This window comes from Acartia tonsa, chromosome 14 (genome assembly GCF_053477335.1).
Source record: "Acartia tonsa isolate MP-2025a chromosome 14, ASM5347733v1, whole genome shotgun sequence".
Lineage (NCBI taxonomy): Eukaryota > Metazoa > Arthropoda > Copepoda > Calanoida > Acartiidae > Acartia > Acartia tonsa.
This window is the reverse complement of record NC_137273.1, coordinates 35,119,110-35,136,813: the sequence shown is the minus strand read 5'-3', so window position 1 is coordinate 35,136,813 and position 17,704 is coordinate 35,119,110. Positions and strand designations below refer to the sequence as shown.

The 17,704-nt window shown below is 33.1% G+C and overlaps 1 protein-coding gene across 1 annotated transcript; it reads left to right on the top strand.

Annotated features, from left to right (window-relative positions):
• Positions 1-723: 723 nt before the first annotated feature.
• LOC145305614 (uncharacterized) lies at positions 724-12,293 on the top strand. Its single transcript, XM_080147297.1, has 5 exons — positions 724-933; positions 1,273-1,380; positions 1,748-2,392; positions 9,722-9,867; positions 10,632-12,293. Exons 1-5 carry the CDS (start codon positions 864-866, stop codon positions 11,106-11,108), a joined length of 1,446 nt encoding a protein of 481 aa, XP_080003423.1. The 5' UTR covers positions 724-863; the 3' UTR covers positions 11,109-12,293.
• The last annotated feature ends 5,411 nt before the right edge of the window (positions 12,294-17,704 follow it).

The following is a 17,704-nucleotide window of genomic DNA, read 5'->3' as shown; positions in this document are numbered from 1 at the left end:
AGATCTTTACTATACTACACACACAGAGTGATCTTTATCAAGAAGACAATAATCTTCACCCACATTTAGATCATCTCTGCTGATCATCTTGTCTTGGGTGGAGTTAGGGTTAAGATCAACACTCACATATTTTAGCTTCACTTTTGGAAAAAGATCAACGATGATAAAAATTGTTGGTTATCGATTTTAAAACTGATTAGATTTGGCTTAAAGATTATTTTTAAAGTGCAATTTCAGACAATAGAATTGTATGAAATCTTTGAAACATCTTAATAAGATAATAGTGAATCTTTAAAGAACATAATTGATTATCAAGAGAAAGTGATCTATAGTGAAAATAATTAAATTTAATAAACACTACATACAGGAAAGAAATTTTCTTAATAAAATGAAAAACAATTTAATAGAATATTTACACTTAAGCATACTTAGAATTTTTTTCAATTCATAGCTTTTTTAGATAATAGCTTGTAATAGGATTTAATATCCAATCCAATGATATAAAGTAGTAAGGTTATAGCTTATGATTTGGATATTCAATTGAGTTTTCTATTTTATTGAAGCTTCACATAGCTTTACACGGTTTTAGGCTATTTTATTTAGATTTAAGTTTAGAAATGGTTAAGCCTATTTTTTTTTGCTTTCCTATGAAATATAATTCTTTTTATGATTCAAAGCTTATAATTACATATTCTAATTAAATAAAGAAAATTTCTTAAATTTTAGGTTGAAAATTTTCAATTAAATTTTACAGTGAAAAAAAAAGTTATTCACTAGTGTTAAAGAAAATTTATGAAAATTATTTAAAAACTCCGTTGTTTACTGATGCCTAGCCCATTGTGCACAGTGAGCCAGTGAGAGAAATGGTTGTTTCAATGGAGGAGTCAATGCATCACAGAATGGCTGCGGCCTGGCCATACATGGATTCAACAGGTACACATTTGCTGGCTGGATAGACAGATATTTGCTATAGCAATAGATTTGTTATTTGGATATCTAATTTAAACAATTTGCTGTATACCAAGAGATTTGCATATTAGATGGCTAATAATTTTTTTTCTTTGAAAATTTCGAATTTTGTTGGTTTGTCAACCTGTGACGATTTATGTAAAATAGATTTAATTCAACCTGGTTGAAGTTTGAAATTTTTTAATGAAGATTCCAGTATTTTCTATCTGAGTAATGGTTAGAAAATTTGCAACAATTAACAAACAGATTAACCTAATTATTTCTTATTAATTAATTGAGTTTTAAACATTGATGTTATTTCAGGAAGCGGTCTGTATTCCTCAAAAGTTGGTGGGGAGGGTGGAGGGGTGCCCCCTCACACCCCCTCCCCGTATTTTGCTCCGGGCATGCAATCCCCTTACGGATCTCAAGGTACAATATTTTTGCTTTTTTCATTTTGTAGTGACGATTCTAAAGCTTATTTTATATAAGATTTGTTAATTACAAATTTTATACAAAAAAAATACAAAAACATTTTATAAGTTTAAATTTTTAAACAATTAAAATTTTAATGAATATGTTAAAGATTATCAATTTATTAAAAATGATTTTTTAAAAACACTTTTTCAAATGAATATGTATATTTAAATCATTTAAATCTATTGTTCGATTAATCATTCTAATATTTGTGATACAATTTAACAAGTCAATTGATAGAGATAGTCACGCATTAAACATAGAGTAGCACCGCTACTAGTAAAATTTTTATTCATGTTAATTTCGGCGATTTCTGTTTTAGCCCGTATGGCCGCAGACGCGCAAATGATGTCGCATTTCTACACCCCGCTGCACCACATGTACGGGTCGCTGCACTCGTCCCGTTATTCATCCAGTTCCGGCGCCGAGAAATATCCCGTCGACGGCGGGTATCTCGGCGATACTTCACGTTACATGCCGACGCCGGGTGTTGATAATAATGGCGGTGGTAACGGAGATAGATCGCCGTCAACACCGGTAGGGCATCAGAGCTATGATGATAGACAATATTTGACGCCGCCAGCGAGTCTTGATATACCCGAGGTTAAACCGCTGTCACACCAACTGCTGAAAGAGGACAAGGACCACGTGAAGGATGAAATCGGCGGCCAGCATAACGGCGGCAGTGGCAGTGATAAATTAAGTCAATATCCCGCCGCTCCCGATGCAAGCAGTGATTACAGCGGCCAATATTTTGTGCAGCCGGCCGCCGGAGGCGGCAACGATCCCTTAACCGCCGCGCATACAGATTTATCGCATCCTGGCCATCCGGCCTACGGCGGTTATTCGACAACGGGTAGTTTTGGCATGCACGGGGTCGGCGGTAATGGTGGGATTGGCGGTAATTCTGGCGGGAGTAGTCACAGGAGCTCGGGAAGCGGTGCAAATAAGAGCAAAACTCAGACTGGTAAGTTTGTACACATTCTTCTGAAACGAAGTAGCGGGTTTCATCGTATTTTTCACAGTAGCTTTTGATAGGTTATTTTAAGTTAGGTTAGGTAAATTTTAATGATTAATGAAACCCGATACTTTTATTTCTTTCCATGATCCATTTGTCTTAATATTATATTAAAATCTTAAAATAGTGAAGATTTAGTGATTTTATATATTAAATGAACTACTGTAAAAATTACCATTAAGGAAACATTACGCCATTCCTATACATGAAAACTATAATCTCCACTCTCTCATGAATAGTGAAAATTGATTAAATGTAGAATTATCAACATAATTATTAAGTATAAATTAACGCCCATTGTCCTATTCCTTGCATAAGAATGGGAGAATAAACTTTACTTTGCTACCAATTAAAATTAATTGGCACAGAAAGGAACCATATTTTCTTCTCAGGTGTCCATTCCCTTCCGCAAAGTGTTTCATAAACAATTTATAAAAGTAACATGATTTGTGTCTGTGTGTATCTGTTTGTGCAAACTCGCAAACAAATATACCAATATGATTCTCCTTTAAAATGTAGCTTTTCATATGTACTGGGAAGGTTTATAAATATTTTTGGGAAGGCACAAAAACCTTGCCAAGAGAAATCGCCTTAGAATTTTTGTCTACCTTTTATTTCAAAACTAAAATTAAGTGTGGGGGAGTCGATCCCCCCCCCCCCCCCCAACCTCAAGTTCCACTAGAGGCCTCTAGGATGTAGCCCCTAGTTTGAAAAAAAGACACAATAACAACTAAATTTCAGGGGGCGATTAATGATAAAAGCAAATCAAACGGAAAAGGGACAAATTATAATAATATGATACAGTGCGGAAATGAAAACGCACCCTTTTGTACTATTTGACCACCTTAAACCTCCTACAAAAAAAAACATGGATAAGACAATAGACAATAAATAATTGATGATGGCGGATTTTAAAAATTATTTTAAACTTTATAATGAAAAGAATTTAATACACGGAAGTACATTCTTTGAACCTTAATATTTTTTAGTTACATAGGATTTTAAAATATAAAGAAGTAAATAACTGTTTTTAAGAACTTTTTAGAAATTTTTTCAAGACTTTCTAATTTTACATTTTAGTATATAGAGTGGTTTCGAAATAAAGATAAGGATTATTGCTCATTAGTTGACTTCTGGACTAACAGGGGTAAATGGAGAGGACATTGGAAGAAAGTTTAATCCTCAGCCAGTCCCAAAAAAGATTAAATCAATAAATCACTTAATATCATAGTGAAATAGCTTATATAAAATATGAGTAACCAAAATTTTAAAAATTGAAAATATCCTAAGAGGATAATACCTTTCAAATTTTATTGATTTGATTTTATCTCAAATTGACCCTTCCCTATATTTCTGTTCTTTAAAGTATCTTTTTGTAAATGCGTTAAAAATTTAAATTAGGTCTAAAAATTTTACTTTAGTGACTAGAGTAGTAAATTTTCTTAAGATTTTTTTCCCCTAAACTTATTGCCATTCCAATAATCAGAATATGAATAGCGATTTGATGGAGGCGAAAAAGTTTTCTTCGGGTACTATATATCCAGGAACATTAAAGGATAAGATTGTGATTATAAACAAAATTACCCCTCCTGTAAATTTCAATTTTAAGTGGAAAACTTTGGACACTAATAAAAAGGCCTAAAAGACTTTAAGAACACCAATGAGATATCGTTTTATAAAACTTTTGGTACCAGTATAAATTACAGTCCAATGTCCCCTCCCTTCCTCTCTATATTTGATTTTCTAAAATATAGATGTAACATTATTTGAATGATTTTTAAAAATTTGATTGAATGAGAAAAAAATTGCTCCGCCTTTTTTTCATGATATATTATTTTTCAAATCATTTTTTAAAGTTTATCATAATTTAATTTTTTTATCATTTAATGTTTTTATTTGAAATAATCTTTCATTTTTTTAGCATTTAAAAGTGAAAATTGAAGTAACTTCTTACTCTTTTATATAGAAAACTAGCGGATACACACCTAGAAGCCTCTAGGGGCACTTAAAGTAGGAGGAGAAAAGTCGACCTCATCCCATTTTAAATTTGAGTTTTAAAAGAGCAAAAAAAAATTTTGGGGGGGGAAGGGGGGTGAAGACACCCACCCCAAAAATAGTTAAAAACCTTCCCAGGATCTATAAGAAGCTTTATTGTAATGGAGAACCCGATCGGTTCAGCGGTTAGCGAGATCCTTCGGGACAGACAAAAAACACTTTCTTCTTTATATAATAGGATAAAATGAATTTAAAATTTTTGGCATGATAATACAATTAACAAGTAGTAATCTATTAAAACTATGTATCGGGAAAAGACTAATATATCTGCCATTGTCCAATCACCTGTAGATAAAACCATATAAGGACATTAATTTCGTTACTCCTCCTTTCTAACTTTTCTATTGATTGGGTCGAGGGGTGGGCAATCACAAACGCATTATATTAAACCCTCAAATTAATAGTTGCTTTGTGCTTCAAGCACAAGAAAAGTGCAATATTTAAATGCAGTTATCTAAAGGGATAAGATAATGACTGATAAATTGATGTACATCCCCAATGATGATACAAAAAATTACCCTCTTCTTGTAGATTTCAATTTCGACACTCATCTTAATGAGCCCACCAATCAAAATTCAATAATAGTCTTCAAAGTTGTTAAACCAACGAAAAATAAAACGTTATTATAATACTTTAGGGACAAGCCCAATGTCCCCTACCTCACTGAATAAAAGGCGATTCTGATTACTTGCTAATGTGATACACATGCAGAAGTGAATGCACATCCTAGCATGATGGGCCAATAATTTTAGCCTTTTGTACAAATTTTACTACTATAGATTCCATTTTGGGAAGATGCGCTATTATCTATCTATTCATCTATCAATCTATCTGTCTGTCTATATATCTATCTGTCTATCAATCTATCTATCTGTCTGTCTATCTATCTGTCTATCTATCTATGATTCTGTATCCAAAATTCGCTTTAAAACTTTAAATATTAATTCTCCAACTAATAATTTAAATCTACAGAGGGGGCAAATTTGTTTAACATCATTGGGGAAGTAATAAATAACTAGAACCCTGTTTTTTTCTTTAATCTGTGCAAGCAAAGACTTTTCGGTTTCAACGTTTATTTTTTGAAGATATGGTATAATTTTTTAATGACCCTAAAGTACTCAAATTATCTTTGCCTAAAGACCTCTCATTATGGGGAGGTTTAAAACTGTCATTTTAGTCAACAAATAGTGGTCACATTTATGGATAACTGGGGTCCCTAATAGCCTAATTCACAACTTAAGGTAAAAAGCTATTTTCCTCCATTTAAAACTAAAGAATGGGCAAAAAAATGCGGACATTTTTAAAATTCAAATTGCGCGGCTTGTTTTAACAGTAGAAAAATGGTACGCATACCGTTAGAACCGCTAAGAAGTCTATTTTTAATAAGAATATAAAATAAGAATGATTCCTCTGCTACGTATAGTTTAGGAGCTACATGTTAAAATGTCCCAACTGACTTAAAACTTGACTTGCGAGTAAATTTTGGGACATTTTACCACCTAGCTCCTAGATTATTTGTAGCACAGGAACCGTTCTTATATTTAAAAAAAAAATACGGTTTATAGCGGTTCTAACGGTATGCGTAACATTTTTCTACTATTAACACAAGCCGCTTAATCTGAAATTTAAAAATGTACGCATCTATTTTTGCTTGGGGATGTACATCAATTAACGGCCATTGTCTTATCCCTTTAGATCCCTGAGATGTTTTACGCGTACAGCTGACTACGGCTAAAGTACATAAAGGGCTTAAATAATAAACATTGTACATTTGTTTTAATCTCGTTTATTCTCAGGGATTTTAAAGGATAAGACAATGGACTTTAAATTGATGTACACCCTAAATTACGATAAACAATCTAACCCCTCCTGTAGATTAAAACTTTTTTGGAAAAGTTTGGATACTAATATTTTTTCACCAACCTATTAGGATTTCATAAAAGTATTTGTAAAACATTAGAGTAAAACACTAGAGGGAGAAAGGGTTTAATAACTGTATCTCCCCATCACAATCGTCTTGTGCAACCTTCCTATTGGGTCATTGAAAATCAACCAATGGGATCGCTTATATTTACACAGCTAAGTAGCAGAAAATTATTTAGAAGCAGAAGAAAGAGGTCTTTGAAAAATGAAGGGTGGTCTGTATATACATCTATACTACAGATATGTTTGTAAAACTTTGGGTACCAGAATAATTTTAAGTCCCATGTACCCCTCCCTCCCTGTACAAAATCTATACATAGGTCTCGCTATCTTATCTATCTCTTGCTATCTCTAACAGCAGATGACAACAAATTTGTCAAAAATTTCATTCAAAAAAATCATTGACAGTGAAAAAAGGGGGGGAATTTCCCCCTTAAGATAAATATTTAGGCGGGGGGGGGGTATTAATAGGATAAGGGGAGTAGTGATAAATATAGATCAATATTTCTGGAGGAGGGGGGGGATTAGCCCCATGTTATAACACACAAATAGGTTTAACATTTCAAGTGACAAAGTGTTTTAGGAGGGGGGGGGGGGGGGCGCTACACTGTTTTAGAATATTTAAGTAGTATTCAAAAAATGTTTTATTTTTGTCAAATATATTCATCGTAAAAAAGGGATTCATTCTTTAATTTTTATTTTATTTTTCGTGGGAAATAGCCTCTATGCCATATTTTTTATAAAAAGTGAAAGATTTTTTTTGTCTGCAGCCAAAGATCTCGGAAACTGCTGGTCCGAATTAGTTTGGCTTTTCAGAAGAGCTTGTTTATCGATTTGGGGTGGTTTTAGGCTACGTTTAATAACTCTCCCTCCCTCCCCTCGGGGCGAAACAACTTCTACTGTAAAAAAAAACAACAACTTTTTAATAATTTAAAGTGGCATAATTTGAGTTAAAACCATTAAAAAATAAATAAACCCTCCAAAAGGTAAATAAATGACAGAATTTATAATTTATAGCCCATTTTTCTGCAGAATAGAAGGTATTTTAAATGCCTAAAAATGATATAAACTCAACAATAATACAACAAAGCCCCTTTTTATAAAAAAATACAAGAATGACAACATACATAAGTAGCGAAGTACAAGAAAATCACAAATTCTTGAAGTCTTTTGAATCATGACCAACAGACTGATGGACAAAGCAATGTAGAAGCTTGATGTGCAAATGTAAGAGGAATCTTCACTGAAAATTTCAGCTCTCTATCTTTAATGGCATCGGAGAAAATAACATTCTCCCAACAGCCATATTGACCGACGGCCAGACAACGTGAATTATAGAGTAGCTGCGCTACTTAAAATGTTACATACTCAAAATAGTAAAAAGGGGTACTTTTTTGACAATTGCAGCTGCTTGCTGTTTTATTCTAAGTTTTTAAAAATATTACACATGGAGGGAGGGGACATTGGACTGTAAATCATTGCGGTACCCAAGTGTTTATAAACAAGCTCTTTTATTGACTGGCCTAAAACTTTGGGTACTTTTTGGGTTTGTTTAATTTAGCAGTGTCCAAACTTTTGAACTAACAATTTTAATCTAAAAATGGGGTCATTGTACATAAATTTGTCTCAATTGTCTTAGCCCTTAAGATCCCTAAGTGACCACTCTGATACAAATACGATCCAACACTTGTATTGCATAACTTTTATCTGTAAGTTCTAACTGTGCGTCTTTTTGGGCCAATTGTATTATTTTTAGTAACATAATAACTGATGAAAAAAGAAATAAAATATTTATCAAAACTGAGATATTAATAAGTAAATGGAGCGATAATAAGTTTATCTTTTTTAAAAATCTTCCATTTGTTACCAACTAAATAATAATAGTGGACAAAATAATGCCACGGTCGTAGCGGTTATGCGTCTTGCGTCAGGTTTGAAGGGCAAATTTCAGACCCCAGATTTGGCGATTGGAAAAAAATGTATCTTTATATTACAGCTTTAGATAATCTAGCAAGCATCGCTTTTATCTTTAAGAGAAAAATAGTAAACCAAATAGCGAAAACTGAGTTATGAAATTTGCGTCACCTTTCCCTGCGCAAGACGCATGACCGCTACGACCGTGACATTATTTTGTCCACCATCCTAAATAATATGACGTTTCTTCAATTCCGCATTGTATCACAAAAATGCGCGTAGTGATTCATAATCCAGGGATCTAAAGGGATAAGAGAATGGCCGATAAATTGATAATACACAAGTTACCCCGTCTGAAGATTATTATTAGTGGTTGAAATGTTTTGATACTCAACTTAATTAACCAACCAATCAAAATTCAGTAGTAGTCCCCAAAGTTGTTAGACCAATGAATCAAAAAACGTTAATCTAAAACTTTGGGGACTAATATAATAAATAGCCTAATGGCCCCACCCTCCCAGTTCATATTCGCACAATTACACAATATAGATTATATTAGAGAGGGAATAAAAAGTTTGCGCCGTTGTAATAATATGCAATTCTGATGATATTATAAATTTAAATATGCGCGAAAGTGAAATCACTCCAAACAACACATAAAATCAAGGGTGAACTGAAATTAGTTTCCGAATGTGAACACATTTTCCTAGGTGTTTCCCAATCCTATCTCAATATTTGCTACTAGCTAAAAAACCTTCAAACTTCGGCACCACGGGGCTAAAAAAACTAGTTTTAATCTTATAATTGTACATTCTATATCCGCGGAAAGCCGTTTATAATACGATACGAGAAATAACTATTCTCGTATTAATTCGAATCCGGTGGATAGGAACCGGTTCTCATCCATACGAAAAAAAACAATGTCTAGCATCGTATTATATCCAGCTTTCTACGAATATAAAAATGTACAATCATAAGATTAAAACCAGTTTTTTTAGCCCGTGCCATTGGCACCTCAGGGCTAAAAAAACTGGTTTTAATCTTAAAATTGTACATTTTATATCCGCGGAAAGCTGTTTATAACTATTCTATTAATGAATGTAGAAGTTTTTTTGCTTTGATCTTAAGGGATAAGACAATAGACGATAAATTGATGTACATCCCATTCCCCATGGGTAAACAAAGATAAAAATTATTGGTTAAAAAGTTTGAGCACTTCTAGTTTTAACCAACCAATCAAGTCTTAATAAAAGTACCCAAAGTTTAGCAGTGAATGTTAGTTTGCGATTATAAAACTTTGGGTACCACAATAATATAAGTCCCTTTCCTCTCTGATTTTTAGAAACTTTAATTTTGTTAAATAATAAATTCTGTTATTTTTTTCAGAGGGTCGTGAGTGCGTGAACTGTGGTGCGACGTCTACACCGTTATGGCGGAGAGACGGTAACGGTCACTATCTCTGCAATGCCTGTGGTCTATACTACAAGATGAACGGTACTAACCGTCCCCTGGTCAAACCAAAACGCCGGCTGGTAAGCATTTTACAGAGTAGCCTCGCTTAGTTGCATTTTTATTAATTATTGTATTATATCCTTTTTTATCTAATAGCATGATTTTGAATTTTCTTTCATATTTGATTTAATAATTATTTATACGCAATTAAAACAAAAACACTTGAAAAAAACTTGTTTGCTTTTATTTTTTTTTTCACCTTCAGGAAGTTCTTTCATTAAAATTATATATATTATGCAATTATAAACGGGTTTGTCTGAGGCAAAATATCTTGAAAATCTTATTCTTTTTGGTGATAGCTTCATATATTTCTTTGGAGGGTTTTAGGCTATTTTCCGGATTTCACTCTTAAAATTCTTAAGAAAAAAGGCTTTTATGTAATAAAGCTTTTTCATCAAAAAGTTATTTATAAGAAATTGCACTATATAGCAAAAGAAAAACTAATAAATTAGCCCAAAAAGTAGAATTTCATGACAGGACACAGTTAACCTTTTGATTTCTTACGGCTACACTTTTTGCTCGCCTCTAAGTGGATAATTACATACAAAAACGCGGCTATAATCAGACTGCACTCAGAAAGAGAAAACTAGCGCGCGCCATTTTTATGCGGCAAGGTTGCGTGATTTTTTCTCAAAATTTTCGTGGATTTTTTGTTTACATTTTTGTGCATTATTTTCTATAAAATTTTGTATAAGAAATAAAACAGTTTACAGTTATGCAGTAAAAATGTTTCAATACATTCAACAATGAATACACAAATATGTACAATTTGTTATTATTTCAGTCTTCCGCGAAGCGCGAGGGTACAAGCTGTACAAACTGTGGGACAACAACGACGACCTTGTGGCGACGAAACACCAACGGAGAACCGGTTTGCAACGCGTGCGGCCTCTACCATAAGCTGCACAACGTGCCCCGGCCGACCGCCCTGAAGAAGGAGAACATCCAGACGCGCAACCGCAAATTGTCCACCAAGTCAAAAAAGAAAAGGCACGGACAGGGCGCGGGACTCGGCGGTTTTTTCCCCACCGGGTTAGACTGTTCGCGTTACGGCGGTTTCGGCACGGCGGCCGGCCACGGCGGCATGTCCTCGATGGCCCACATGGGCGGATATTATCCTGACTTGCATAGTATGACGTCGCAGTTTATGAACCCCGCGGCTTCAATGTTCGGCGGATCGGCGGCGGCTGTGTCTGCTGCGGCAGGAATGAATCCGCCGCTGAACTTGTCACATCCATCAACGGCTGGACAGTTTTCTTAGAAAAAAATAAAACAGAAGTGTTTAGTTCAGACATTTTTAGATAATTTAAATGTGAAAAATCTGACCTCAAAACATTATAAAGTCAATTTTATGAATATAAAAACAATATACAGTCAGTTTATATAACAAAATATTGTACAAAAATGTTATAAAAGAAGCTCATTTGATCCAAATTTGGTGCAATTTATGTAGATAATGATATAGAAACGATTTCTGTAACAAAGTCGGAATAATTTATAAATATTTCGACAAAAATGTCTACAGAAATAAAAAAGTATTTTTTTAGTGCAATAAAATTTTATATTTTTGATAATTTGCACTTAAAATTATGTAGGGTATTTTTGGCATAGTCTCTTTTTTTCGCTTGTTAAAAACCATACCCCCTTCCTCTTTTTTCAAAATTTAAAGGGTTGGAGGTGGTCCACTTGCGAGCTAAAAGAATATTGCCATATGAGTTAAATTGGAGGCCTTGTTATTTGTGATATTGTATGTACAAAATAAACTAAAATTAGACCTAAAAATGATTTTTTGAAGGAAAAAACATATCAGTTTTTTTTATAAACGGCCTGAAATTTCTAATAGTGACCTCATTTTGTATCCAATAGTTTTATAATAATAATTTTTAAGTTATTTTTTGTAGCATAGCTGCTCTATAATTAATGTCCGTATGTCTGTCTGTTCTTAAGAGAATCATCCTTTTTTTCTTGTTTGTTAACAGATTTTTAAGATTTAAAACACTGAAAATTTATTGCTGCACTACATATGAACATAATTTTAATTCGATATTAGATCTCAAAGTCTAAGTTTTCAAATCAAAAAAATTTGGCTATTTTTCAGGATAAAATTTAATTTTTAATAAGTCAAAAAAAGACAGTCATTTTAAATAATCTATAATTGTAAAAAATCAGTTTAAAAATGTGATTTGAGTCATTTTTCTCACTCTATACATAAATCAATGCAATCAATAATACTAAAATTAGATTTTTTCTTAATTTTTTTAAAATAAAACTTTGATACTTTGTGATTTTTTTACATAAAAATAGTCTTTAAAAATACATTACTTGTCTATAGTGTTCAAAAATAGTCCTTTTTTACTATTGTTAGTCTTGAAATAAGAAAAATATAGATTTTTCTTGAAATTGTTTTTAATTATTATTATATGAAATATTTTAAATAAATTATTAGAAATTATTTTTTTATTGTTTACTTGAAGTAAAGAGTGTGCAAGAAACATGCATCCATTTTAAAACATAAATTGCGTGGCTTCTGTTAATGGTAGAAAAATGCATTGAATACTGTTAGAACCCCTCTGAGCTCTAGTTTTTGGAGATATAAATATTATCTTTATACTGTGTATAGTTTAGAAGCTATGGTGAAAAATATTAGGAGGGGTGGAAAATACGAAGATATTCTACATGTATTATTTGTTGGTCAGCTAGTCCCTATGGCCGTCAGTAATACCTCGGCCAAATTCCTATTTGGACCATGGAAAGAAAACGTAGTTGCGGGTCGTATTTTCAAAGTAGCCTTTCTCCTATTTATAGCCCCTGCGGGGGGCTCAAGCCCTGCGGGGCAATCATTAACAGTTACTTCACCTAAAATAACCTTTCAAAAGCTACTGTGAAAATACGATGAAACCTGCAACTTCGTTTTCTTTCCATGACCCGCCTATTTTTCTACAGTAGAAAGTTGCAACCAATGTCAGTTAGTTATTAACCAAACCATCCTTGTTTGGCAGCTAAGCTAAAAGTAAAATGTCTATTTGTAGCCGCCATAAAGTCAACAATAAGCAGCCGAGCCGCTCTAGAAACGTACGAGTAAAATAGAAGATTGTTGAAATGCCTAAATTAATTTTATGCATTTAATTCGGTAACTTCAAAAGGTTCAAGTATAAGATACTTTTAAAACAAACAGTGGTGCCACAAAAATAACAAATTTTTATGTAACAAAAAGAAAAAACCTAAAGTTTTAGATTTTGTAAAGGATTTTTGAGCAATTTATTTGTTTCAAGCATTCACCAAAAACATTATTATCCTAGTAAACTTTTTTGTATGTAGCGATGAATCTTACTAACCGCTGAACCGATATGGTTCTCCTTTATATTACAGTAAAGATTCTTATAGGTCCAGGAAAGGTTTTTAACTATTTTTGAAGAGAGTATCTCCACCCTCCCAATAACAAATTACCAACCTCCATAAAAAAAATTATAATATTTTTGTCCTAAATTCTTCTAGGGGCGTAGCTGCTAGTTATGTTAGAATAGGTGAACTATATTTTTTGTAGGGTTTTTACATTGGGGACTTTTGTCCCGTATTTTGGAAAGAATTTGTAAACAAAAGGTAGAATGTTAATTTTCACTCATTCAAAATTTACTTAACAAGTAAGGTTAGATTCAAACAAGGGTAGTTACATAAAAGTTTTTGAAGCAGATCTATAGTATAGATGTGTATACTATAGATGACCTTTTTCGTCTGCTAGCAAATTTTTTTCTGTTACATGTCTGAGTTAATATTCCCGACACCATTGTAGGTTGATTTTCAAAGGCCCAATTGAGAGACTAGTGTTTTACTCTAATGTAAGAAACACTATGACCCCATAAATACTCTTTATCCCCCTCTCCTACGTTTCAGGAAGCTTCATAAAGACACTGGGATCGTTTAAAATTTAACTTTTGAAGATAGGAGCAACCCAGGGATCTACAGGGATAAGACAATGGTCGATAAATTGATGTACATCCCCAATAATGATACACAAAATTACCCCTTTTATAGATTACAATTAGAAACGTTTGGACACTCAACTTATAAATAAACCAATCAAAATTAAATAAAATCCCCCAAGGTTGTAAAGAAAACGAATAAGAAAACATTATTATAAGACTTTGGGGACTAGTTTAATGAACAGCCCAATTTCCTCTACCTTCCCAGGATCAACTCCACAATAACCTAGGAAGGCATTAAACTCTCAAAAAAAAGATCTTAAATAAAGAAATGGGCATATTCAATAAACCTATCAATTTTCTAACAGTTTAAGAAAAAATCCTAGAACACCGACTCAAAGACATACCTATACATCTAATTACATTTTAAACAATTAACGCTCATACAAAAAATTTCCTCAAAAAAAACAGCTATTTTATAACTATCCCAAGACAAAACAAATTATACTTCCCACAATACTTTAAAAGGTTTCGTGATTTTTTGTAGAATTTATTGTTAGAATAGCTACCCCTGAGTAGGAACGGTTTCCCTCAATTTTTGAAGAAAAAAAAAATTTTCTTGCTAATTTTAGGTTATATAAAGTATAGAAAAACCATACATAGATAGTATCCCGTAGGGTTAAGGGCAACCCATAGGATAGAAATATTTTTTTATTTAAATTTATTGGGGCGCTGAGTGTTTTTCAGTTGGCAACAACTGTTAATGAACATATTTGTCCTTGTTTAATAGTTGTATTGAATTAACAAATATATACACAAACAAACATTTTAAAACAACAATCCTATTTTTTTACCTTTTTGATTGTACTAATTAATTGATGAAAGCTTTTGATTCTAACTACAATTGAACACTATACATAAAAAGCAGTACGGCGTTTTTTTAAAACATTACAGCATTTACAACATTGATAAAATTGATCCTCAACAAATCACACGGTAAGACAAACGAACATTAACAAATATCAGAAGTATCAACGAATATTCAATATTATTTAAAGTTGGATGAAACTTCCTAAAAAATCTATCCAAAAAATATTTAATTCAGGATGCTTAAAATTTTCATATTATAGTGATGATTTCCTGCTAATATTGTGCCTTTTCGTCCTTGTCATCAACACTCCTACAATAAAAAGAATTGAATACCAAAATTAGCATGATAGCTTAAATTTTATGTTAGAAAAACGCATTTCGTAAGCAAATTTGATGTCTACTCGTGCTTATATATCAGCAAAATCATATAAACGGACATTTAGAATTTTAGAGTAGCTTCAATACTAAAAATAGCTGATTATTTTACCCTAATACTCTAAAATAGGCTTTATGTAATATTTAAAGGGTCAGTTGAATTTGAGTTGCCGATTGTGTACACAGTTTCCTCGGTGTTTCCTCATCCTATCTCAAACGATTTATACATTATACATTCAAAAATTAAACTTTTTCAAATTTAGATTTTTTGGGTAAGTTTGAAGCTTTTTTCGCTAGTAGTAAATATTGAGATAGGATGAGGAAAAACACCGAGGAAACTGTGTACACAATCAGCAATTCAAATTCAGCTGACCATTTAAAGTGATGACAATTATTAAAGAATTTCTTTGAACATGCAACTTTGTTTTCAATTAAATCTTTTTAGCAAAGCTTTCGCGGCAAATAATCAATTAACATATTAATTGTTTTTCTCGTATTCATTCGAATCCGGTGGATAGGAACCGGTTCTCATCCATACGAAAAAACTATGTCTAGCATCGTATTATATCCAGTTTTCTACGAATATAGTAGTGTACAATCATAAGATTAAAACTAGTTTTTTTAGCCGGTGCCGCCGGCACCACGGGGCTAAAAAAACTAGTTTTAATCTTATAATTGTACATTCTATATCCGCAGAAAGCCGTTTATAATACGATACGAGAAATAACTATTAAAGAATGATTTTTAGTATCACAGTTGCTTTATAATTAGGTCATGTAGGTCTGTCCAGGAAACTCTTAAATCCTTATACTAAAGTAGAAGGATGTCTGTGTGTCTCTGCGTTTGTAAGTTTTTACTGAGAGATCTCACTAACCGCTGAAACAATATGATTCTCCTTTACAGGGTAGCTTCTCATAGGTCCAAAGAGCAATCACAAACAAAAATCGAAATTTTTTACCTATAGAGACTTGAACACAACATAGCAAGGTATTGTAGTGACTTGAGAGCAACATAGATAGGTATCGTATTATTTTTTTTTTTAATATTTAAAATGCAAATAGATGCCTCGAGGATCTGAACCCCTTGAAACATAACCATAATACAGGGTGAGGCACATAAATCCGGACTTTTTTAAAACGGCCATAGCGTCAAAACTACATGACCAATCAGGACTTTTGACCCCTCTATAAAAAGCTTAGGTAATGACCTTTATGCCCAAAAAAATCTTTGGACGATGATGGGCATGTATTCCAAACTGGCCGCGCATGTGTTCAACAAGGCAGATTCGAAATGCGCCGGTGGTTTAATCTTGATTCTCGACTAGGGCCCACTAAATCTGACCTCAGCCTATCTGTAGGTAAGGTAGGGTTATAACACTTGCTGGAGATACTCTTAGATACATAAGTAAGACACTAGAAAAGACTAGAGCTCTCTATCTGAAATGGCTTGGCCGTAGTGCTCCAGCAAAGTGAAACTTGGCAGATTTTAAGATGTCAAAAACGTCAAAAATCGTGAAAAATTGTGAATATTTCTCGGTTCTCGATTTCAGGAACCCATATGGAACTTTAAAACTCATTTTAGACTACGGATTGCGCTAACAACCGTAGCTGAATTGTCATGCCATTTCCAAAAAGGTAAAGAACGTCGTTCTAGCTCAACTGTGGTCCAAATAAGAACCTCCGTGTCTAAGGGTAGCTTGAAAGTTGGGTTAATTTGGATCCTGCGGTTACTCACGTTCCTAAGGAAATGTGGCCTCCCAGCAGCTGATCTTAATTCAATGGACTTTTTGGCCTAAAGCTACTTTGAAGCATGCACCAGTAGACATGCCTATACCACAAAGAGCTCCCTCATTGCCACTATCAAGGAGAACTTCGCCAGCTTGGCCATGTACATTTTGACCTGGGCCTGCCGGCGTTTGTGCAGGCGGGTAGAGGCGGTGAATGAGACTGGCGGCCATTTTTTTTTGAATAATTTAATAGTCATATACCTATTCTGCCTACCAGTTTTTAAAATTCAATAAAATCTTTAAAATTGACGATTTTATGTTAATTTGTTTAAAAATTTGAAAAAGTCCGGATTTATGTGCCCCACCCTGTATATCTAGAAAGTCCACCTGAACCCAAAATTCGTCAAACTTAAAAAGGGATTCCATAATAGACAAACACTTTTGTTAACATTCTTACACGTAATACTAGCGACCAAATTTGTCGAGATTTCTAGAAAGCTAACTTTATTCTAAGAAATTCAACTATTCACAGCTAACTTATTATAGGTTTTGTGCTTTTCATTATACTAGGAAATACATTTTAATACGATATGATTTACCCAAGAAAAGCTTTAGTAATGCGACTATTTATAGCTAACTTATTATGCGAACGATGTTTAAAAAATCATGCCCTTTTCTACCAATATATGTACAGAATTTTAATCAATACCATGGCCAGTTTGTTCTATGGCTGATTTAGATAGTATCTAGATTATGTCTATTATTACAACTTAAGACTACAATTACTTAATTATCAGGGTATTGTACCAAAATTTAATTTAAACCTAGGAAATTAGATTAAAACACTAGAGATAGAAAGGGATAAATAACTGTATCTCCCCATCGCAACCGCCCTGTGCAATCTTTCTATTGGGTCATTGAAAATCAATCAATGGTGTCGCTTATATTAACACAGCCAAGTAGCAG

Bases quoted from the DNA above. Each gene is read 5' to 3' on its own strand.
- LOC145305614 (XM_080147297.1), top strand. From the start codon at position 864: ATGGTTGTTTCAATGGAGGAGTCAATGCATCACAGAATGGCTGCGGCC. The intron at 934-1,272 runs GTACACATTTGC...ATGTTATTTCAG, and splicing joins GCCATACATGGATTCAACAG to GAAGCGGTCTGTATTCCTCA. The intron at 1,381-1,747 runs GTACAATATTTT...TTTCTGTTTTAG, and splicing joins ATCCCCTTACGGATCTCAAG to CCCGTATGGCCGCAGACGCG.